At 33.4% G+C, this 25,262-nt stretch overlaps 1 protein-coding gene across 3 annotated transcripts in view; it reads left to right on the top strand.

Annotated features, from left to right (window-relative positions):
* Nucleotides 1–25,262, top strand: part of LOC150095884 (long-chain-fatty-acid--CoA ligase 6-like) — a 267,968-nt gene that overhangs the window by 156,959 nt on the left and 85,747 nt on the right. For all 3 annotated transcript variants that reach the window (XM_090409680.1, XM_090409678.1, XM_090409679.1), the window contains exons 8-10: nt 1,478–1,510; nt 20,538–20,660; nt 21,431–21,508. In XM_090409680.1, coding sequence (XP_090265806.1) covers nt 1,478–1,510; nt 20,538–20,660; nt 21,431–21,508 — 234 coding nt within the window. The remainder of the gene's footprint in view (nt 1–1,477; nt 1,511–20,537; nt 20,661–21,430; nt 21,509–25,262) is intronic.

Below are 25,262 nucleotides of genomic sequence, written 5' to 3'. Positions count from 1 at the left end.
TACACATAAATTTTATAGATTTTATCGAAGCATTTGACAGTAATGATAGAGAAACATTATGGATAATTATTAGAAGCTATGGAATTCCTGACATATGAGAATAATAAAAGAAACATAAAGAAAGTCAATTGTGTTATTGCACATCCAACATCAGAATGGTTTCAGAAGGACGTGAGAGGATTGTTTAATATCATTTAGCTGGATTATGAGGACTTTAAAAGTGCAAGAAAAGGAAGTAAACAGTGGTGTGATTTGGACAATCTAAATTATGCAGTTTTGATATCAGCAAAATACACTGATCTGCATGCAAAATTGGAAGCATTGTATAAAACGGTTAAAGGTTGGTTTTTAAAAGAACTGAAAGTTCTTAAATTGAATAGCAAATGCCACAACAAAATTGAAAACAATCAACATGCAGTAGAAGCTAAGAATTTTACATACTGGTTGCAAAGATTGGCATAAATATTGCATTCAGAAAATTTAAATAATATGGAAATCATGTAAATATCACAAACAAATCATCTTCAGTATCATCGTGAAGGCCATATTATATGGATCAAACATGGAAGCTAAATTTAGTTTTCAAATAGCATATTTGCATTAAACATTAAAAATATTTTGTTCTAACATACAACAATGATTTGCATAAACTGACTGAGCAAAAAATAAAAATAAAGAAATGGATTGGACACATACTGAAAATATTCTCAGTATGACACAGATTCCAGAAGGAAAGACCTAATTTGATCTTGCAGAGAATGACTGAAAAGGAAAGAATGGCTGGTTGAGCTGAAGAGAAGCGGAATTATCTTGGATCTTAGCCTTATGTGCCATAAGGTACACGAAGAGGATAAGTAAGAAATGCAACTACCTAACTGTTCATGGTGGGATTTACATAAACAAGTCCTGTTGATATTGATATCTTCAAATTAGCTAAAGAAAAGTTACATGTGAAATAGTGAGTTTTTTTAATCTTGCTCCAGTTAATTAAATATCCTAGCTAAAAAAAAAAGTAAGTTTTGAAAAGAATCAGTTGAACAACTATATGTTGGACAAGTTGAGTTTGAAAACTTGCTTTTTGGAAAAATCTGACTCGTGTAGTGAAGCATTCAAGTCGGGGGAAAAAAGCAGTATAGAAAGGAAAGATTGTATGAACATTTTGTATTTACTAAATAACATGCTATTAGGAAATATAGAATAAGTAGAACAGCTGTTTATTTAAATTTAGCTGTATTGTGGAAAAATGTTGGGGATAAATATAGAAAATATGAAAGGGGCAGTGTTTTGGAGATATTAACAGGTCTCTACTTGAACATAGGTCTGCACTAAACTAATGGGGTTTCAGGAATATCCATCTTTCAAGTAACACTTCATAATGTTTATGGAGATAATTTTCTCAGTAATGTAATCTTAATTTTGCATAATCTAAAATCTTGAATATTGTTGGATAAAATTTTTCTTTTTCATCTTAATCTAGGAAAAGGGCAAGAATAATCCATGTGATATAATGGTAAGTTTATCGTATTTGCTTAATTTTGCATTTTTGAATAATTTGACAATATCAAATTATGAAATGGATTCTACACCAGCAATTCCCTGATGCGAGGACTTACAGAATTTACAATTCTGTAAGTCCTCGCATTGTAAATTACGGGATTTACAAAATGGTATTCATCTAATTTTAATTTCTTCTCAAATTCCTGAATGTATCCTCAAGGAATGCACAGGAATAATATAGTGCTACATAAGTTTATATTATTACTTGACTCTTCTACTCAGATTTAAGCTCTTACTGACTGCATCAGTTTATATAGATATTGGTTGTCCTCCATATTTTCTTGCCATCCTAGTTTGCATACTCCATTTTTGCTACCCTTTCCTCTTCCATTCTGTTTAAGTGACCTTGCTTTACTATCTTTAGTTTACTCTTGCTGTCATGCATTCCTGAATGTTAACAATGTCAAGATCCTTCCTGTTAATAAGTTTTAATGATTTTGCCTATGTTATCTTTTTATTGCACTAATTTTTCTTGCTACTCATTGCTGTAGTCTCAACTCTTTCTGCTGTTTAACTAACCATGCTCTCAGATAAGTTCAAATTGAACTGTCTTGTGTACAGCTAGTTCAGTGTTTTGACTGATTTTTTATTCTTCATAATAATGCTTCTTGGTATAAATGCCAACAGGAAAAAAATACATTTAAACTTGACCCTAATATTTCGTTGGCTTTCTATGCAGCATCATCACAGCACTAGGATAACTGTGACAGACACAGGACGCTAAACTAAGTAGTAGAAACAGTTTAAATTGCAACTTACACCTAGTGTCCTTACATGAAGTTTTCTATTGGTTGGATAGCTACTGAGTGCATTTAAAGAAGTCCAACTATTTCGGTCTTAAAATGATAGTTTCCTAGATCTTTTGTAAATTAATGCAACCATAATTGTTTAAGTTGAGTGTGCTTTCATAGCTGATGCTGATTCTAAGATTAGCCTCTGACCTGTAATGACTTCTTTATGTAATATAGATGTTTCTCCATTTGATTCTCCCCACCTGGCAAACTTCTATATGGAGCATTCTGAAAACCAAGCACTGAACACAGTCACACTAAATATCAATCACCTCATCAATATAGTTTAGCCACACTATATTGATGAGGGGGTTTGCTGTTTGTCCTCATGCTCTAGACATGTTAGATATATTTGTGGTGTATCCTTAACAGCCAACATCCTAAAATAAATTTCGCCATAGAAAAAGAAAATAATAATAGTCTCCCATTTTTTAGATACACTAGTGATGACTTCCTAATGGCTCATTATCCTACTCCATCTACAGAAAATCTACTCATACTGGAAGGTACTTACATAAACAATCACACCACCACCCTTCCCAACAGTATGACATTCTCAAAACACCAAGCCAGAAATGTTGGTTCAAATGACACAGCCCTTGAAACTTAGGTCAGGGACCTTTGCAACACCTTTTTTAGCCAATGGCTATAGCCCATGTAAATTAGATATTACGTACATCCCTCCTGCACCCAACACACAAGATCACAGCTAAACCATTCTCATCCCATGTGTTAAGGATACATCAGAAAAAATAGTCAGTTCTCTGCAAATATGATCTCCATACTTTCAAACCTTTCATTCTGTTCTAAAGATCAATTATATCCTCTTGAACATCCTGGAATGTATAAAGTTCCTTGTGCCTACTTTGGACAGACTGGTAGGTCAATTAACATCTAGCTTTTTAAACACAAATTACATCTGAGATCTGTATGGGAAGTTAGGATTGGTAGACCATGCTCTGGATATTCCTTCACATAAGATCAGAAGGGGAAAAAAAAAAAACATATTACATAGAAGTTGTTACTAATTTTAGAGGCTGTTCTTAGAATAAGCATTAGCTATCAAGCAATCTCCCAACCTCAAATATGATTGCATTAATTTACTAAAGATCTGGGAGACTATCATTTTAAGAGCTAATATAATGCCTAAATTAACTTCAATTATCTGACCCATAGAGGGTGCCATGTAAAGATATTAGGTGTCAGTTACAACTTGCATTGTTTCTACAATTACTTAGTTGAGTGCTGTATGCCTATCAGTTATCACTATGCTCTGATCTTCTTTTTCCTTTACAACTCGTTATGAGTTTTAGCTTGCAAAGCAATTTTAGCCATTCTTTTTCCAATGTTCTTCCCATTCTTTTGACTATTAAAGTTGTGAGATATTTTTGTACATCATCAATCCATCTTTTTCTTGGTCTTCCTTTTTGTCCTAATGGTTTCCATTCAAATTTTTTTTAAACTTTTTTCATTCTTTCTGTATACCCAACCACACTATTCTTTGTCTTACTATATCTTCACCATTAATTGTTAAAGTTCATTATTTGTTCTAATTCTCTATTCCATTTTCTTCTTTTATTGGTCCATATATTTTTCTTAATATTTTCCTTTCATAGATTCTAAGTCTATCTTTTGGTGTTAATGGCCATGTTTCACATCCGTATGTTGTTACAGGTCTTATGATTGTTTTATAAAGTTTTAATTTAGAATTAAGAGTAAGAATTTTATTACTTATTAATTTTTATAAATATAATAACACTTATTTCCAGCCATGATTCTATTTATTTTATCGGATATATTATTGTTTATTGTCATTAATGAACCTAAATATTTAAAACTATCTACAACTTCAAAATTGTATTCACCTATATTATATCTTGTAATATTTTTTTCTTTCCACATTGCATATATTTAATCTTCTGTTTGTTAATTTGTAATCCAACTTCTTTAGCATTTCTATCAAGTTCTTCAAATTTCTCTTCTAAATCTTTTCTCCTGCGACTTATTGCTATATCATCTGCATATTTGTATTCATTTATTATTAATAAAACCTCTCATATTTAACTTTCTTATTATTGCTTCAAGTACTAATGAACTGTGCTCTGATGTTGAGAAGAAAACCAGCAAAATATTAGCGAGTTTAATAAATGTATTGGTGTTGTTTTATACCTTTTTTTTTTTATCATCATTATAAATAATGAACCTTTCTTTACATATTCTCTTATTCTGTATAAATTTATTCAGTTTACTCTTCACCCTACTAGCTTTGTTCTGTTTTTCCATATTTAATTTGTCATCTTCATTAAAAAAAAATTTGCTTAAATCACATAAGTCCTCCTTTCATGATGCAGCTGATATTTTCAATCGTTGTCCTCATTTTTAGTCTTTACTGCTGCTTTTTATGCCAATTTGTTAAGGCAGTTATGCAGTTTAAAGAATCCTGCAGATTTGTACTGGGTTTGAATGTCAGGAACTGAGATTCATATTTCCAGTTGATATAGGGTTCAATGCTACCTCTTTAATGTGATCCATATAAATGAATCATAATAGTGGAAATAGTATGCTCCTTGGGGGGGGGGTGTCTGATGCAGGTAGTGATGCTGTGAAGTATGAGTTAAATACAGCATGTTGCTCTACTCTTAATATCCCATTTATGCCATAACAATAGCATTTTGAATCACAATTTCTATTGGCTGGATTTCTGTCATGCCAAATTTAGGTCTATAAAACCTAAATAGAAATCCTTTGGCTTGATGAACTTGTTCTTTTCCAAGTTTCTCTTCCATGGTTTGCTTAGCATCTTCTCAAGTATGTTTACATAAATTTTACCTGGAACATTCAGAAAAATCCCTGAGTTTCATTTAATTATATTTCTTAGTTTGTTCCTTTTTTTTTATAGAGCATTATTATGAATACTTTAGTCATCTGGAATTTGAGCTATTTCATCTTCAAAATTAAATAATGTAACATTTTAATCCTCTATGCTTGTTTTTATATCCTGAAACAGTGTTAAGACATCACTATCCACCATCAGTCATTACCATTTTTTTTAACTTTCCATGTAAACTTGTGCAAAACTTGGTTGGAATATAATTAGTCATTGTCCTCAACAGAACCTTATTAGTTTTTGTTTTTCAAAATTTTTCAAAACATAGTTAAAGTAGTCACTCCCTGCTATGCTGTTCAGATCTTTGAGAACATGTTCTTTTAGATACCATTCTCTAATGGCCAAGAAATTATTTGTATCGTAATTTCATGACCCTTAAAGTTTTATCTTATTAGATTTTTATTTAAAGTTTTCTCTGCTTGATTTGAACACTACTGATGTCATTACTTCTACTATTATTGTGCTTGTTTGCATCAGCTACATAAACTTTGTCATAATAAATAAATCCATAAATATTGAGGATTCTTCAATATTTTATGCTGAAATATTGAAGCATAAATATTGTTTCATATTTATGTTTCATAAATATGAAGTTTATGTTATGTATCCTTATGGCATATAAAAGATTCAGTGCTTAACTCTCCTTCCTAACAGTTCCTTCCGAATCTTATTTGTTAGGTCTCAGATTTCAGATGTATTTCAGCCTAAGGCTACCTAGATATTTATCTCTAAGCCTTTCCAGGTGTCACTAGTTTTCTATCCTTTTTCCTATTCTATTTAAGTGAATACTACCTTTAGATTTGGATTTCTTGAATGATGTGAAGTTCATTTTTAATATTTTCACTCTTAATATGCTTCTGCAATTTATGCCACCTGTTCACTTGTAATTTTCTTTGAGCATTTGAATTCTCATTTGGTCTAGTTCATTTATGTTCATTTCCACCTTAGTTCCATATCGGTGAAATAAAATTGATTTAAAGACTTGTATACTGAAAGTTCAGTGTTTTATCAAATACAAATTTCTGTTCTTTATAAATTATTCAGCTGGTTTCTCACTACACTAACTTTGCTTATTCTTTTATATACTTTCATATTTAATTTGCCATCTTTACTAAATAGTATGCCTAAGTAAATAAAATACTTAACATCAATTGCATTCTTAATGAATATGTTCTGACAAGTAAATTAGCAGATGGTCTAATATAATACAGAATGTGAGATGCATTAAAGTAGCTAAAACAAGTCATGAAAAGTTTTCTATAATCTTACTTAAGTCATGAAAAGACTTAAGATTACAGAAGATAAATGTTCTGAAGCTATTAACTAAAGACCTTAAAACGACTTAAAAATGAAACTAGGTTTTAAGTCATAGAGATCGATTAATCAAATATCTAGTTCATAATAAAAGGGTTTAGGGGTTAAATTTATGAACACGGATTGCAAATTAAAATATAACTCAAACTGTTAGAATGGCAATGAGAAGAATGAGACACTATGCATATCATTGTTCTTTAGGACACTTGAAGTTGTCTGAAAAATTGAATAGAGTATGTTAAAGTATATTAATGACTTTCAGATAAATCTGGTTTTTGTTGAAGCCGTGTGACTGAATAACAGATATCTTTAATATGATATGAGGAATCCTGTCTTGCAGATGAATCAGCAGCTATATATTGTTCTGTTATCCATTCTTCTATATCTTTGTTGACCACTTCTTTCCTTCTGTGTACCACATTGCAGAGATTTTTATTTCATAACTTCTGGTAGTCATAGCCATGCTCAGTAGACTGCATGAACATGGAATTTGTAGACACCTGAAAATTTGTGGAGGAGTTACTCTGTTAGATAACCTATTAAGAGGCTTCAGATAATCTAGATTAAATTGTTTTTTCACTAATTTTGGTGGATAGCTTATGTAAATTTTATGAATGGATTAATATGAACTTGTTCTCTGGCCATGCTATAAAAAAATAGCATAGAGCTTTGTAGGTTTTTCCCACTAGAGGTCAGGCCAGTTGATCAGATCATTGCCACTTTGGCATATTGTTCTGAATTGTATTATAGCTTCTGTCTGTCTATGTACTCCAGATATCCTTAATATGAAAATTGAAATATCATGGAATTGAAGTAATTACTCGTATAATGTTAACAGTAATTAGCTCCATGATTTATCAAAATGAATCAAAAGTTCCTGGCACATCCTTATGTGCCAGGAACATTTGATGCTCTTCTGCCTATTTAGTTTGAGTTCACTGAAGTTCTCACTTTTTTTTTTTGTGTGCATGCCCTTAACTGACTCAGTTATCTTCAGATTTTGCAATTAGGTCTAAGACTCTGTTCTTTTCATACTCTTTAACTGTCTACAAATTCCAAGTTTCTCCATTTATCTACCAAATGTGATTAACAGGTAGTTGAATAAACAAAAATATCGGAATACAAAATGGATGTTGAAAGTTTATTTTTCACTTGGTTAGACTATAATAAATTTAGTTTAATCCTTTATCCAAGTGTGAGCAAACAAACAAAGTTTGCGCCTGACAGTATCTTCAGGACTGGGGTAAGGTGGTACAACAGCGGGCAACTCGTTGCAAAGGTGGAGCAAGCTAACATCACTCCTATCTCAGTATCTCCCATAATGCAAAACACATCTCCTTGTGGATATGTACAATGTTATGCATTAAGGGAAGGGTGATGTGTTTTGCATTATGGGAGATAATGAGATAGGAGTGATGTTAGCTTGCTACACTGTTGCAACGAGTTGCCTGGTGTTGTACCACCTTACCCCCCAGTCCTGGAGATACTTTCAGGTGCAAATCCTTTATCCAAGTGTGAGCAAACAAAGTTTGCTCACACTTGGATAAAGGATTAAACTAAATTTATTATAGTCTAACCAAGTGAAAAATAAACTTTCAACATCTTTCTCTAAATCCAGAGTAATTTAATATTAAAAAAAAAAAAAAAAAAAGGTGGCACATTGTTTGGCAACTCTTATAGGTAGAGATGACCTTGCTAATGCTTCTTCATGTATCCCCACTTGGGCCTGGCTCCCACTGAAGAGACCTCAATAAAGGTGGAAACTAGTCTGGGTAGTGGCCCTTTCCTTAATGCATAACATTATACATATCCACAAGGAGATGTGTTTTGCATTATGGGAGATACTGAGATAGAAGTGATGTTAGCTTGCTCCACCTTTGTAATGAGTTGCTCGGTGTTACCACCTTACCCCAGTCCTGAAGATGCTGTCAGGTGCAAACTTTGTTAGCTCACAAAATGGATGTGGTTTGAAATGTAAATTGAGTGGAAGTCCAGTTTAATATAGTAAGCATTTAATTACAGAAATTACTGCAAATAGTTTCCTGTTATTTCTGTTCCTTAGGTTGGATTGCACCAGCATCTGAATAACCACATCAGTAGCATTTCCTTGTTCTTACAAGACAGTGCTTCTTTGAAGACCTTGAACCTCTCATCATGGCTCATTTTCTGTTTTGTCATTCATCTTCATTCCCATTTATCATAGCAGTTAGGTCACAATCCTTGTTTAGTCTTTCTGCATCCATTTCTGTATGTCATATACTACTCTACAAAGGTAGATAATTACCATTTTCTGTCCATTTTCATCTTTAGAAAGTAACTTTCTGTATGAATTGTTCAGGTGTTTGTAGTTCAATCTAATTCTGCTTGTGTAATCCAATAAATAACATCTTTTAAGGTTTACTTTTTAGTATATACTGATGTGATGAACAATTCATTTTCACATTTCTTAGTTTTTCCTAGTGTTTATTCCATAATTAGATGCTGTCTGAGCACCACTTCTGACTCTTTCCTCTTGCTACTTGTAACTGATACAAAGTTTGGATGCAGTTCTTTGCATGGACTCATCTATCTAGTCTTCCTAAAGCTTCAAGGTTTTGCTCAATAAAATTTCTTTGCATTTGCCGTTTTTTTTTTTTTTTTTTTACAAAATTAAATTGCAATCACAATAATTTTTCAATGTATACTTTAATATTATTTTGTGATGCCTCCAATGAGTCCAAGACTCATTGAGGGTGACACCTACTCTATAACTGTGTGTTCACCACGTAATCTACCAAACTGCCACTATTACCATCTACACCAATGCCCCCATTTACCACCCATCACCACCACTAATATAATCAGAAGAATTCTAAAAACGGAGAAAAACTTGCATAAGAAACTTTATTATTGTAGAATTTTCTTTGAGCATTTGAATTCTCATTTGAGCATTCAAATGCTCAGACTAAACAGATCTCCAATGGTCTACATCTATCTCCCACAAAGGGGATAGATGTAGACCATTGGATCTGTTTAATTATGACAATGAAGTAAAGTTTCACATTTCGTTATAAAGATGTTCTACTTTTATGAAGGATTTGTCTAGTTCCAATAAACTGTTTATTGTCAATAGCCTATTCCACAAGTCCAGACTGTTCAGGCTCCTGGTATTTAATAACACTTTCTCTTCTAGATGAATAAAAGCATATCCTTTATACTTCTGAGGTGAAATGGATCTCAGGATCCATTTCATTTCAGAAGTAATAAACAAATAGTTAACCTTTTTAGATCTTCAAATTCTTTGTCAACCAGATGGTAGCTTACATTTTGAAGTTTCTTCAGAAGGCTCATACAGGCTGTTATATCCATGCTGAATCTCATCACTGTTTTTGTCAAAAAGCTGGAACTATTAAGACTTTAGTACGTCATGCTCATTCTTTATGTTCTTCAGATGAACTTTTACAGAAAGATTTAACTTAATTCCACCATTTTTATCTAATGGTTTTAAGGGTTGTTTCATCCAAAAGATTTAGCAGTTATTACGGTGTCCGTACCTTTTCTATTGCAGAAGAAATAACTTGCATTCCTATCCAATATGTGTATGGCATTACTGAATGCATAGTAAGTTTAAAACCACTGAATATTTTTGTTGCCTTTTGTCCCATCAATAAAATCTGCCTTTCTCATTTCTCCTAGAGATAAGCTTCCACCTTTGGGTTTTTCAGGTGTCAACCAGATTCCTTGCTCTTGTGAGTTCTTATTTTGGACAAACAAGAAGATATGCTTTTCTTCTTTAGAAGAACACAAGCCTTATATTAAATATTATGAGCCTGAACAGTCTGGACCTATAGCATGCTATGGACGCTAAACATAGTTTATTGGAACAAGACAAGTCTTTCATAAAAGTTGTTTCCTCATAGAACATTTTTTTAAAAGAAACTTGTGAAACTTTATTTCATTGTTGGGGTACTTAAGGGTCAAAGCTGTATAACTGAGAGGAGACCTCAACATAGCCTTTAAACAAATGCGGAGAACCGACCAGCGCTTCTGACCTAATGTTCAATCCTCGCCTTCTCGTGGTGTGCCCTGTTGGGTATCTACTTGGATACTGAACGAACAAGGATGGGCTGGCAATTTGGGATTTAGCTGACCAAATTGTATTCTTATTGGTTAAACCAAAATAAAAAATGATGGTACGACTTGACAAAATTTCATGCCGGCTGGAGCGTTACCCATTTAAACAAGGCCCCCGTTGTTTTCTTTAAGAAACAGGGCGAACAGCGAAAATTCAGCTACTGGAACAAATCTGAAAACAAACCCCAACTCAACATCACCAGAGTTAATGATCGGTACTATCAACATAAGAAGCCTGAATGGCAAAGAAATGGAGCTAGCTGAGGAATTAGATAAGTACCACATCGACATAATAGGGGTGACTGAAACAAAAAAGACAAACTGGTGAGATCTTTCTGTGCAATAAATATAAAATGTTATATTCAGGCAATGACAATCAAGGAAAAGGAGTAGCCACAGTATTCAACACAAAATATGACGCTAATCTTCTTGAATGGCAGTCAGTCTCAAGTAGAGTAATGTGGGCAAATATGAGAATGGAGAACTGGACAATGAGACTTATTTGTGCCTATGGTCCCACAGAAGGTTCTACTAAGGTAGAAGTGGAGGAATTTTTTGAGGCTTTAGAAAAAGCAACTGACACAATGAAAAAGGAAAAATTCGTCCTTGTTGGGGATCTAAATAGCAGAGTAGGATATGATTGTTAGACATACAAAAATATTTTGGGAAAATTCGGAGAAAAGAGCAAAGCCAATAATAATGGCAAATATCTGTTGGATTTCTGCTCAGGACATGGACTGGTTATTACTAATAACATGTCCCAACATAAAAATGTGCACAAATTCACATGGAGAGAAGAGGCAAGGAATAAGAAAAGTCTCATTGACTATATTATTGTTGATAGTGATATTTATTCCCTGGTGCAGGACACCAGAGTGTACAGAGGATTTGAAATTGGAAGTGATCACTATTTAGTCTTGAGCAGGATAAAATTGAATTTCATATTGAAAAGAATAACATGTAAGAAAGTTTTAAAGCGAATAAAAGTTAAGCAGCTCTCATATGTGAACTGTAGACTAAAATACAAAAAGATTATTGAAGAAAAAATGAAAGAGTTTGATTACAGGAATCAAACCTTGGAGATTCAGTGGCAAACTCTGAAGAAAACATTGATTCTGCCAGAGAGGCATGTGGTGAGGTTGTGTGCAAGGATAAAAAAATCAGAACTCCCTGGTGGACACAGGAAGTTAAAGAGGCATTGAAGGAAAAGAAAGCATATCAAAAGTTCCTGTCAAATAAGTGAGTTTGTGCTCTTAGAGAATACAGAGACAAATGCAAGAATGCTAAAAACTGTAAAACTAGTGTTTAACAGTCTTGCTAAACACTAGTTTTACAGTGTTTAGCACTTGCTAAACAAAAGTCATGGGAGGACTTTGGCAAGATTATAGAAAATAATTTTCAAGAAGGTGTCAAAATATTCTGGAGGTTGTTCTGGAGGAAAGAGTGCTGTAAAAGGAATTAGAGATGATAAAGGTGACATGAAAACGGGAGAAAAATATATCCTTGAAGTATGGAGTAATTACTTTGAAAAACTGCTAAATGAAACAAGCAATGATGACAGCACAGTGGTAAAAAAAACACTGACCAGGCTTGCAGTCAGGAATACATATCCATACTTGAAGTAGAAAAAGCCATCAAAGGCTTGAAATGTGGAAAGGCTGCAGGAATAGATGATATTCGACCAGAAATGCTGAAATATAGTGGTATAAGAATCTTACAGTGGCTGCACTGCATAGTTTAGAAAGCCTGGACAGAGGGATGAATTCCTGATGATTGGAGTAGAGCTCTCATAGTACCCATATGTAAAAAGGGAAATAAAACTGAATGTGAGAATTGCAAAGGTATTTCCATACTGAGTGTTTCTGGCAAGATCTATGCAAGTATACTTGAGAAACGGTTGAGAATTGTGGAAGAAAAGCTTGGTGAAGAACAAGCTGGATTCAGGCCAAATAGAGGCTGTCAGGATCAGATCTTCACTTTACGACAAATAGTCGAGAAAGCATGGGAATATAACAGAGATCTGTATTTAAGTTTTGTCGATTTGGAAAAAGCACATGACAAGGTGCCAAGAGAGAAGCTATTCAATATGCTACAGTTATATGGTGTCAATGGGGCATTATATCAAGCAATACTTAGTCTTTATTTGAGGTTGTAAGTCAGCAGTTAGAATTGAAGGAAGTACAGGAAGATGGTTTAATGTTAAATCTGGTGTGAGACAAGGATGTACATTATCCCCTCTGTTATTCATTATCTATATGGATCACATTATGAAGGAAAGTGGTATTAAACATTATATCAAAATTGGAGATGTTAATGTCAGCTCTTTGCTTTATACGGATGGTGTTATACTTCTAAATAAATCCGCTACAAATCTGCAAGATTCTCTGACTAAATTGAATAACTGTTGTAATAGATATGGTATGAAGGTCAGCAATAAAAAGACAATGAAAATAGGCAGAATCATTGAAAATGTCAACTGTGTTGTGAATTGAGAATCTGTGGAACAAGTAAAACATTTCAGCTACTTAGGCACTATTTTTACTAAAAAAGGGAATAAGAAAAATTAGTTGGAACACTAAATTAGCTGTATACAAGACAGTGTTCAAACCAGTTTTAACTTATGGAGCTGAGAGCTGGGTCAGAAGTAAAACACTTGACCAAAGACTAGAGACCGCAGATATGAGAGTCCTGAGAAAGATTTTAGGCGTGAACAGATGGCATCAATGGCAATATCATATTAAAAACGAGGATATTAGGAAAGAACTTGACATTGTCAGCATCCAGGAATGCATTAGCAGAGCTAATCTCAGGTGGTATGGTCACTTAAACAGAATGGGTAAAGAAAGATTAGCAAAACAAGTGTTCTCTGCGCAAAACAACCCAGAGGAAGACCAAGATATAGGTGGATTGATACGGTACAAAGTGCCTTAGACAATAGAAATAAGATTTTATAATGTTGGAGTCTTGACAAGTAAGAGTGATTTGGAGGAAAATTGTAGATAGGAAGTTAGTAATGATGTAAATTTTTCATGTAGTTCTATCATATCCTGTACACCCTTTGAGGGTACGTGGCAGGAATTTGATAATGATGAACTTTAACAGATCTGATTGTCTGTCTATCCCCTTTGTGAGAGATGTTGTTCAAATTTGCTAATATTTTCTTTTTGTAGATATTTAGATAATTTAAAAAAAAAAAAAAGTTAGGAAATTACCTTATTCAGGAAGTTTACATTAGCTGCTGAGGTGGTGCTTTTTCAAATTGTCTGTTATAGTTTAATTGCCATTCTGTGATCTAGTACTGATGCCTGTGATACTTAAACAAAAATTCTATAATAATATTTATTACCTGAGTGTTCCTCTGTTTTTAGAATCCTTTTTAATTATGCCAACTTGCATATTTCATTATCGAAACAAAACTAATATAAAATAATAGCTAACATGAGATGCCCTTGAAATATATCTTGCATGTTTGCATAATCTGGACTACTGTATTTGAGTATAATTTTCACATCTTAGTTGTAACTTTCCTTTGCAAAACTAGAATAGTAATTTTTTCTTGTTTTAATTTATTTTTAAGCTTTTGTGAAATATCTATTTTAAATAATGGTATGAATTTCTTGCATTCCCTGAGGTTGGCCTTGATATGATTTGCTATGTTAAAATTTTACCTGTTAATGGAAGAGATACCAACTATTAACAGATCTCTTCCATTAGCAGATAGTTTTATCTTGAAAAGAAAGTGTCTTCAAATACAAAATCAACTATCAAATCACAAAAAAAAAACTGACAAATATTAATATCCATTGCTGATATATGTATGTATGTATGTATATGTGTGTGTTTGTGTAAAATCTGAAAACATTTTCTGCTGCCATGATGAATTTGAAAGAAAGATAGTGGAATTCAGGGAGATCATCCTTAATCCTGCGAGAATCGGAGAGAGTGGGCTGCCCATGGCTAGACCTGAGTTTTGTAAGTAGATGTTATTGTCATATTTGAAGTATCCTGACTTTATGCGGGAGAGTAAAGCAAAGAATTTTTTTTTTGGATAATTTCTTCTTAAGAAGATTGAGGACTTCTTGAGCCCACTCTCTCCAATTCTCACAGATATATTTCTTAACAATTTTGAAGAAAAATCTATTAATTCCCTCCCCCTTAAACCAAAATTTTGGTATCGTTATATAGACTATATATTCCTCATCTGGGAAGACAGTGTCAACAACCTGAATTTATTTTTGGACCACCTAAACAAGTTTCATGAAAAAATCTCTTACCTTTGAACTGGAATCTGATGACTGCCTCCCCTTTCTAGATCTGAAGCTTACCAGATGTTCTGAAAGTATTAAAATCTCAATTTTTAGAAAACCTACTCATACTGACAGATACCTTCATGCTTCTTCCCATCACCACCCTTCACAAAAATTTGTTATTATTTCTACCTTAGCACACTGGGCCAAATCTTTACTAACAGAAGAAACAGAAAATGAACTCCTTTTTCTTAAAAAGACTTTTATCAGTAATAGTTTCTCTCCTAAGAAGATTGAAAAATTTCTTTCTTTCTTTCTGTCACTCAACTGCTTCTGAAGATCTCTCTTCCCCCAGAGCCTTTATTTCTTTGCCTTACATCAGCTCTCTTTCACCAAAACTAGCTAAAATTCTCCAGAAATTTAACTTCAGAACTTGCTTCACTACACTCCCAAAACTTCACTCCATACTTAGTAAACCTAAAGAAAAACATCTTCCAACTTTCCAGGAGTCTACAAAATCTTATGTGATCGTGGAAAGCCATAATACGGCCAAACTGCTGAATCCATACTTCTACATTTGGAAGAACACCGTAGAGATATTTTCTACAACAGGACTAGAGCCAGAGCTCTCTCTAGCCACGTTCTTTTCTCCATTAGCTCAGATGAAGGCTGCCAACACATTGTGGACTGGACACAAACTTCTAATATCCATGTGTGCTGTGATGAACTTGAAAAAAAGATTGTTGAATCCAGAGAAATTGCCTTAGATTCTTCCCATATAAATAACTTCCTAAGTTTCAATCTTTCTGACACACACATTGCCTCTGTTCAATACTGGTGCACTCTTGACAGCACGTAGTCAACTTTTATTTGGAACTAAAGCTTGCATTACTGTTTTTTTTTTTGGGTATTAGTACTACTAATGCAATTTTTAAGTGTGTTATTTTTTGTATATTTCTTTGATTGTGATACCTGAAGAAGTTGATCCATTCAACGAAACTAGTAGTATCTTTTTAAATAAACCATGCCATCTCGGTATCAGTCATTTAAAATAATTTATATTTTTTTAATATGGCAGACTTTAAAGTTGAAGAGAAGCATTTACGTCATTGTATGCTGTTTTTGTTTCGCCAAGGAAAGAATGCTACCGAGGCTACCAAAATCATTTGCTCAACTTATGGAGACGTATTGAAGGTTAACAAATGTCAGCGATGGTTTAGGAGATTTGCAGAAAAAAATGTTTATCTCTCTGATCGTCCTCGATCTGGAAGACCTCTTACTCTAGATGACGATGCTCTGAAGACTCATTGAATCAGATCCAAAACAAACCATACAAGAATTAGCAGAGAAACTTAATTCATCATGGTTAACTGTCCAAGAGCACTTACATAAGAGTGGCAAGGTTCTTAAACAGGGTGTATGGGTACCTCATGAACTGTCGGAAAACAAAGCACAGAGACGGGCGATTTGCAATTTTTTGTTGACCAGACAACAAAATGACCCCTTTTTGGAATGAGTCATAACTGCTGAAGAAAAATGGGTGCTGTATAAGAATATTAAACACAAAAAACAGTGGCATTCTCCAAATCAAACTCCAATTCCAACACCTAAAGATAGACTTCATCCACAAAAGGTTCTGTTGTGTGTTTGGTGAGATATTCATGGAATTATTCATTATGAACTCGTGGAACAAGGTAAGACTATCACAGCAGCCATCTACTGTGAACAATTAGAGTGACTACATCAAGCATTGTTAATGAAATGTCCTGTGCTTGTCAATCGAAAAGGGGTAATTTGCAGCAAGATAATGCAAAACCACATTCTGCAAGAATAACTCAACAAAAAATTAGGCAGTTAGGAAGGGAACTTCTACCACATCCTCCATATTCACCGGATATTGCCCCTAGTGACTATCACTTATTCAGGTCCTTAGAACACAGCATAAGAGATAAAACTTTCTGTTCACAAGATGATGTCCAAAGGAGTTTGATATTTTTTGCCTCCAAAGAAAAAATATTTTTCAAAAAAGGAATTCTAAACTTAGTAGATCATTGGAAGAAGGTTATAATTAATGATGGCAATTATATAATCGAATAATGTTAATTTGTTCTTTCATAAAATTTATATTGAAAATGTAGTTCAAAAAATGGATTACTTTCCTGTCCCCTTTTATTTATTTATATATATATATATTCATTTTAATATAAACTGACTAAAAATCCAAGAATTATAACAAATTGAGATTTATTTGAAAACTCAACATGTTTCGTCAGGATTGACTTCATCAGGCATTAAGAACATAGAAAGCCATTAAAACACTGAAAAAAACATTGAGACACTCTAAAGCTATAATATTAGACTGTAAATTACAGTTATTATGAACTTCAGCTATAGTCAGTGTTAAAGTTCTATTGTTGTACACTTGTGAGTGTGTGGAACCACGTGATCTCCAGTATCTGATAGTAGAGCTGAAAGAGTCAGGCAACTTATAGCTGAGATTATTGTTCATATGAAGAGGGTCCAAGGTGATTTCTTTTGACTTGACAATGTGGCATTCTACCTCATCGTGACAAATGTCTAGGTTTGAAGTTGTCCAATTTACTTCATGTTGGTGGCTTTTGTTGTTTGTGTTTATTGAAAACAGGACATGGCCTGATGGGGCAGTAGCTCTGGTTCTCTTGTAAGCAATGTCTTTCATTGTCGAGTCAAAAGAAATCACCTTGGACCCTCTTCATATGAACAATAATCACAGCTATAATTTGCCTGACTCTTTCAGCTCTACTATCAGATACTGGAGATTGTGTGGTTCCACACACACAAGTTTACAACAATAGAACTTTAACACTGACTATAGCTCAAGTTGATAATAACTGTAATTTACGGTTGAATATTGTAGCTTTATAATTGTATAGCTTTAGAGTGTCTCAATGTTTTTTCAGTGTCTTTTAATAGCTTTCTATGTTCTTAACGCCTGATGAAACATGTTGCGTTTTTAAATAAATCTCAATTTGTTATAATTCTCAGATTTTTAGTCAGTTCATATTAAAATGAACATATCCGAACTTGGAGTTAATAGAAGTAGTCATATAAAAAAACCTATTATTATTTTCAAACCTCCCCATCCAAACATTGATTCAAAGGAATCTTCTTCTTTCCCCCTTATACCCTTGCAATGGAGAGCTTTGCATCTATATGAAAGGGAGCATAGGAACACAAATGGCATTGAACAAACAGAAGCTATTTTTCTGATTAGAATTTGAAATAAATGATTTTTTTTAAAATTGAAGATGATCAGCTTTCCTAACTTAAAATAATAACTGCATCTTTGAAGACAAATTTAATAACAGAGCTGAATTGTCAGTTATCTTATTTCTCTCGTAGTTGACCTGTTTGTTATATAGAATAGCAGCACTGAACTTGATGTCTTATCCAAATACAAAATGTACTATATTGTCAGAAGAAATGTATTGTTGATAGTGTTTTTGTGCTGGTTCAGAGGATTTGAAATAGGAAGTAAGCACTCCTTAAAATCATCCTGTTTGCATGTTCACCATCCTCTCAGGCATAGCATTCTATTCTCTTTCACTCTTCATGAAAAAAAACAACTTAAAAGTCAACTTGTCATGTGGCACCTTGTCAAAAATAAAAATAAATTAAAAAAAAGCAGTATACCTTACTCTTTTATGCTATTGTAAAAGGTAATCAGATTACTTAAACAGGAGCATCTTTTAAAAAATCCATGCTGGCCTGCATAAATATTACCTTCATCTGCCAAATTCTGTGTATAATTTTTCCAAAATCTTAACTGCAGAATAAATACAAACAGACCTATAGTTTGATATCTCTATTCTATTATCACCCTTATGCAATGGTACTATCTTACTCTCCATGAACCTACCCCATTTCAGCTTTCATTAAACAGCCAAATTAATGGCACAGTCAGTTCCAAAGCACGTTCCCTTAAAACACGTAAAATACCTTAATCCTTCTGCTTTTAGCATATTCATTATTTGGAATACATCCTCTTCATTCACTTCTAACAATTCACTCGCTGCCCTTCTATGAATAAAATCTGCAGTATTAGGTTGGAGCACTCTAATAGTGATCATTAAATAGCTCAGCTGTCTGTTTTGGTCACCTGATTCCCATCTCTACCTAACAAGATAATCTGTCCATTATCATCAACTTGTTATGGAAATTAGCAATAAAGACTGGAAAATACATAGGTACATTAAAAAATCCATTGCATCCTGAATGGGAAAAGCTAGAGCAAGTAAAGCATTTCAGTAACTTAGTTTTTAGGAAGAAATTAGGTTTTCTAATGCTTGCATATTTCAATATTTAAATTGAAATGTGATAGCTGGAGACAATGAAAACTTTGAGTTGGTTGCATGACTAGCATATTTGTATGTTTGTGTAGAAATGTCCGCACGGCATAGCCTAGTGGCTATGCGCTTCGCAACCATATGCCTGGGGAAGGAGTGTCCTAGGTTAGATTCCCATCGACATGAGGAGCTTAAGGATTTTCCTCAGCCATAGCCAAGTTAGCCGGTCTTGGGTGTGGACAGCAGGGTTTTTTCTCCAGTTTATATGGGGTTTTTCATCCCGCAAGCAGGCAAACCGGCCTAATGAACACACATGGATACAGTCAGGAATACTTAGGACAATCCCTCCAGCCATAGGTCTGAATTGTCAGCTATGTCTGTCCTGAGTCCAGATAAAAATAGGGGGATTGAGGTGGTGCGTACTTCCCCATAAAAAAAAAAAAAAGCTCGTATCTATTGAATCACCATATGAAATGTGTAGAAAATTATTGCCTGGTGTGAAATTACCTAGCCCCCCCCCCCTTCTGTCCTTATTTGGAGGCCCAAATAAAGTTTCATTGGGTCTAGAGCATGGTTCATGGATTATGTAAATAATAAAAAAATGTGGAAAATTCTCCACTCACTCGACACTAATTCATAATGTTTCCAACATTTGAATGGGAGTCATGAAAACACTGGTGGTGGTGGAGTTAAGTGAATAAATTTAAAGAATAAGGCATTAGTTAAAACACACACACAAGAAAGTGTTCAAATGTATCTTATGGATCTGAGAAATGAGTTAGAAATAAGTTGATCTCAGGTATGAGAGTTCTGAGAAAAATTGAGAGGACAATCTGCATCATTGCAGAATCATTAAAAATAGAAGCAATGAAGGAAGCTGGCATACTGTAATGTGCAAGGTGAGCTAATCTCAAATGGTATGGTCACTTGATAGGAAATTAGAAGTTAGCATGACAGGTGTTTAATGAATGCCAGAATGGGGGATTGAACTCTGAGAAATATAAAGAGCAAGGTAGATTGATTCAGTTAAAAAATATCTAAAAAGATCAAAATATGAAATCTGACAACATTGAAGTTCTGACAAATGAATATTTGTACTAAAATTGTCATTAGGAAGTTAGTAAACTTTCATGTAATACCGTCATAATCTGTACCTCCTTGTGGGTACAGTATCAGAAATTTTTATTTAAATATCAAATAAATGCAATTACATTAACAAGATTTTTGAATATTGAATTAGTTTCATTTTTGTTAACACTTTTATATTCTTTTGAATTTAATTTTTCTTTTTATTGTACCCAAGCCTCCTAAAGCATCAGATTTAGCAACAGTATGCTATACTAGTGGAACTACTGGAAACCCAAAGGGTGTAATGCTAACTCATGCAAATGTAATAATTGATACCAGTGCAGTTGTAGAACAACTAGTAAGTAGCAACTTTATCTTATTTTATATAACATGAAACTGAATTGTTTATTTGTAGCATGTTACATAAAACATTTTTGAATAAGAAATGGAACGTAGATGTGCAAATGAGCAAGAGAATGCTTTGAGTAGTCTCTTCAACTAAATATTGACAGTTGAGTTACAGATGTGAAAAACTCATTTCTGAATATACTTAAGTATTTTATGTAATTGTTACTGTTTAGAACAGTATATTTAAATACCATCTCTAATTTCAGATGCTTACTGCCTTAGATTTGTTTTTAGAAGAGCTTCTTCCATTTTGTTAAATTGTTACTGTTTCCTTTTTTTTGCTTACTGAAATTAATCTTTTCTTTAAATTGACTATTTTTTTAACAATTTTCTTAGTTATAAAATTATTGTCTCAAGATGACATTTCATTAAGTTTGTAATCACTGACCTTTCTAGTTAGAGATGTCAGAATGGATATCAATAATTTAATAAGTTGCTCTTCTTATCATTCAATAATTGTAATTATTCTCACTTTCTCATTAGAACCTTTCTACATGCTGTAGTTTAAGATAAGCCATAAAACTTACAGGTGACACTCACTGAGCGTAGGCTGTTATAAGCACTTCTGCCTTATGCAAGATTTAAACCCCACTGCCTTTTGCATTAAGTTGGTGGTTTTCACCAGCTGAGCTATTAAAGCAGGCTTTCCTCTGTTCTCAGTTCAGTAAAAACAGTGTTAGCTTTATTTACTAATAGGCTGTTTTTTGTTTTTTTTTTTAGGGTGAATTTGCACCTAACTCGAGCGATGTTATGATGTCATTCCTGCCATTAGCACATATGTTAGAAAGACTGTGCGAGGTAAGTTCTATGTATGTGAAAAATTTAGTGTTAATAGTAAATAGTTGGTTTTGATTGTTCAGCCTAATGGAAGATAATTTTATTACAAAGTAATTTTGCAGATTTTAACCCTTTAACTTTATGAACTACATACATTGTTGGTTAAAGAATTTTAGGAAGAGACTTTTCTGGAATATTTATTAACAGCAGTGCAAAATTTTTGACTATTTATGAATTAGCAGAGTTTATAAATGGTGCTCTGTTGACCAAACTGATACCTAATTTTGAAAATGTTGGATATTTGAATGTTAATTTATATATGGAATGCAGAAAAGTACAAAATATAATAATAGTAATACCGAAAATTTGTTAGTAAGGGATTGAGTTTCTTTCACATTTTAAATATGGGCATGAAACATGTTGCGTGTGTGCGCGCACATACACAGAGAGAGAAACAATTTAGATTGAACAGTTTGCATTTGCAGCAATTAAAATTAAGACCAGTGTACTATGTTTTATTGTGTGTTCTTTTGGCCAGTTTGCATTTAGAAAATTTTTTAGAAGAAACCTATTAATTTTGTGACTAAATGAAGATGAAAAAAAAAAAATCTGAAATTTAAAAATAAAGAAATTAAAGTTCTATCTTGGTGTCATCAGAAGATTTGTAAGCACCATGCAGCTTTATATATCAGGAGTGGTTTTGACTAGTTGAAAAAAAAAATAAAAAAATTCATTATTCTGTCTTGGATAAAAGAACGTGGTCTACAGTAATTGGTTCATAAAAGACTAAGGTCATAACTGGTCTTTGGGATGTAGAATATGGGAACAGATTGAGGGAACACAGTTTATAAAGCCTTGTGAATAGGAGGAAGAGAGGGGATATGATTGAACACTTAAGTTGGTAAAGGGTTGTTACCAAATCAATGTGGAAAAATTTTTTTGTAGAAGAGGGTTAGAACAAGGGGACATAACTAGAAGTTTTTTTAGGAGGGCATGAGCAGGGAGGATAAAGAGTAGGTTCTTTGCATGGAGTGTAGTTGGTCAGTGGAATGCTTTCCCTGACATTATGGTGAATGTAGACATTGAATGAGTTTAAAGCACAGTTTGATGGGCTTTGTGTAACAGTGTTGTCTCTCGTGATGTGTCTTTAGACTCCATGGAGGTTTGGTGTTAATAAAAAGTAGTACTGGGTGAGCAGGCCATTTGAATGATTTTTTTCAGAAATAAAAACAAATTAAGCAAAAACCTCTTTCTGTAGAAGATTATAATACCATATAAGGTCTTAAGACTAGTTTTAAGTTTTGGATCTGAGACTTGGGCTGGAAATTAAACTATTGATCAATAATTAGACCACAAGTTCTAAAGAAAATTTAAGGTGTTAACAGATGACGTTAGCAAAATCATGTTAAAAATTGAAATATTAAAGTAACCTTAATATTCTTTTCTCTTCCATTCTCTAAGAGACAAAGTTGGCAAAATGGGTGTTTGCTGCAAAATTTCCAGAAGAGAAAGATCTAGTTAGTACATCATTATTACTGTAGTTATATACTAGAATAATATTCTGTATACCACTGGTGTCACATGCCCATTTAAGTTGAATGTGCTGGCTTATGCAGCCCAAGCTACAAAATTCAATCAGTTTGACCATATGATTTCATTTTTATTGAAATCATCTTCATAGGTCCAATGCAATTCATTGTAGGATAACTTTAAGTACTTTAATTTATCAGTAATATAATTTTAAATATGGAAAGCATTAAGATCAATCCAAGTGTAAGCAAACAAAGTTTGTGCCTGAAGTATTTTCAGGAATGGGGCAACTTGTATATAGAAGCTAATAACTTCATATCACTTGCCTTAGTATCTCATAATGCAAAACACACATCTATATGATACTAAGGCAAGGGATGTGAAGTTATTAGCTTCTATATACGAGTTGCCCCAGTCCTGAAAACACTTCAGATGCAAACTTTGTTTGCTTACACTTGGATAAAGGATTAAACCAAGTATATCATTTCTTGGTATCTTTAATTTAATCTGTACACCTGTTCAAAGGGCTCAAAGGTGTATGTATTTGTGACTGTGCACCCAGTCATTAATGAGAATATGAGGAATCATGCAAATTCAGGAAACAACTAGGGGAGTCTTTAATGGGAATAAATGCAAAAATATATCGGTGATATTGCTATTCCATGGATGTGCACTGCACACCAAGCACATTCTGATTATTTGCTGCTGCTGTATACCCTATTGTAATATATTGTTTCTTTAAAATTCTTATTAAATCCTATTAAATCTTTGTCTGGTGTGCCTTTTGTAAAATATTTTCTTTCTTTACTTTTCCCTTTATCTATTCTATTTATGTACTTCCTTACTTAAATTTATTCTTGCCCCCTTTTTCTATAGCTAGATAAACCTCGTGTAATAAGTCTATCTAACGTAACAGTCCCTGAGCAATTGGGGACTGTTATCAATTAAGAAATTTATTTATTCATAAAGACTGCGCCACTTAATTGACCATTTTATGTTTGAAAGTCAGGATGAGGAGAAAACAAAAATAAATTAATACTTCTATGCAATTTCTTTATATGCAAGTCGTGGCTCATAACTTTATTTTATTCCCCGCAGGTTTGTTAATATTTTCGCGATAGTGCGTTGGCTAAGGAATGAGAACCATGTAATTACAAAACAAAAACATCTTTATCAGACTAAAGGATATAATACAAAGCACATAAAATTTTATAAAAGAATTACTTAATCTAAAGCACTTTAACACACAAAGACAATTTGCTATCTAAGCAACAGAAACTATAGTGCATTCATTTTCAGAAAACTTATTGTATACTTTGAAATATCAGCGTCTTCTATGACACCACTTGGCCTGCAAGCATGCATAAATATTCCAAGAAGGATCACATTAACTTTCTTCCAACACATTCAATACTTAATTGATACTAATTCAGACACTATCACAAACAACTTATGAATTAGACATACTTAACAATACATGTTCTTCCCTTATATCAAATTCAATCTAACTGCCAGTTAACACTCAATCTCTCAATCCTTTAAGATTTTGAGTTACATTCATATGACATACTACAACAAAATAATGGCTTACTTGCTAACATTCTAAAGAGGAAAGTCTGATTTACATTCCATAACACACGCATATTGAGACCGGAGCATCTTCTGTCTGGTTAATCCTAGAGTTTTCTTTCGTCGGACGCTCTGGAGTTATGCCGTAGCTACCTGGAGCCTAGAGAGCGAGCTGGCAGTGGAGAAACATTTGGCATCGATGGCAGGAAGAACGATCCTCCTGGATTCAGGGAAGGAACCCCCGTAGAGGTTGTAGGTGAAGAGTCAAGCAAGAGACCAAGGACCAAAAAGCCCAGAACCACGTGCTGCATTGCCTTTTATTCCATTTTCAGTCCTTTGTTCTTAAGTAATAGTATTCCAGGATTAGCCAGAAGCAATGAAAGAATTGACGTCATCACTTGCCGCCAGACCTTACAATTTTGGTGGTACTCAGCGCTAATCCGACCTGATTCCTATCAAGCCTTTACAAACAAGTCCAAAGTGCAGGTACATTCTAACAGTAATTAATTCTTTTATATTTTTACATCTTACTAAGCACAATTTTTTTCTTATTAATTCAGACAAAAAAATTTGGAAAATCTTTAGCGAAAATTCTCTAAAAAATAATTTCTTGTGAGATTTTACACTAAGGGTATGTATCGTGAATTGTTGGTCATCTAAACATTATAGATGAAGG

Source organism: Typopeltis vanoorti, chromosome 19, assembly GCF_054136105.1.
Source record: "Typopeltis vanoorti isolate ZY-2024b chromosome 19, IOZ_Tvanoo_1.0, whole genome shotgun sequence".
Lineage (NCBI taxonomy): Eukaryota > Metazoa > Arthropoda > Arachnida > Uropygi > Thelyphonidae > Typopeltis > Typopeltis vanoorti.
The sequence above is the reverse complement of the archived record's forward strand: the minus strand, read 5'-3'. Positions and strand labels throughout refer to the sequence as shown.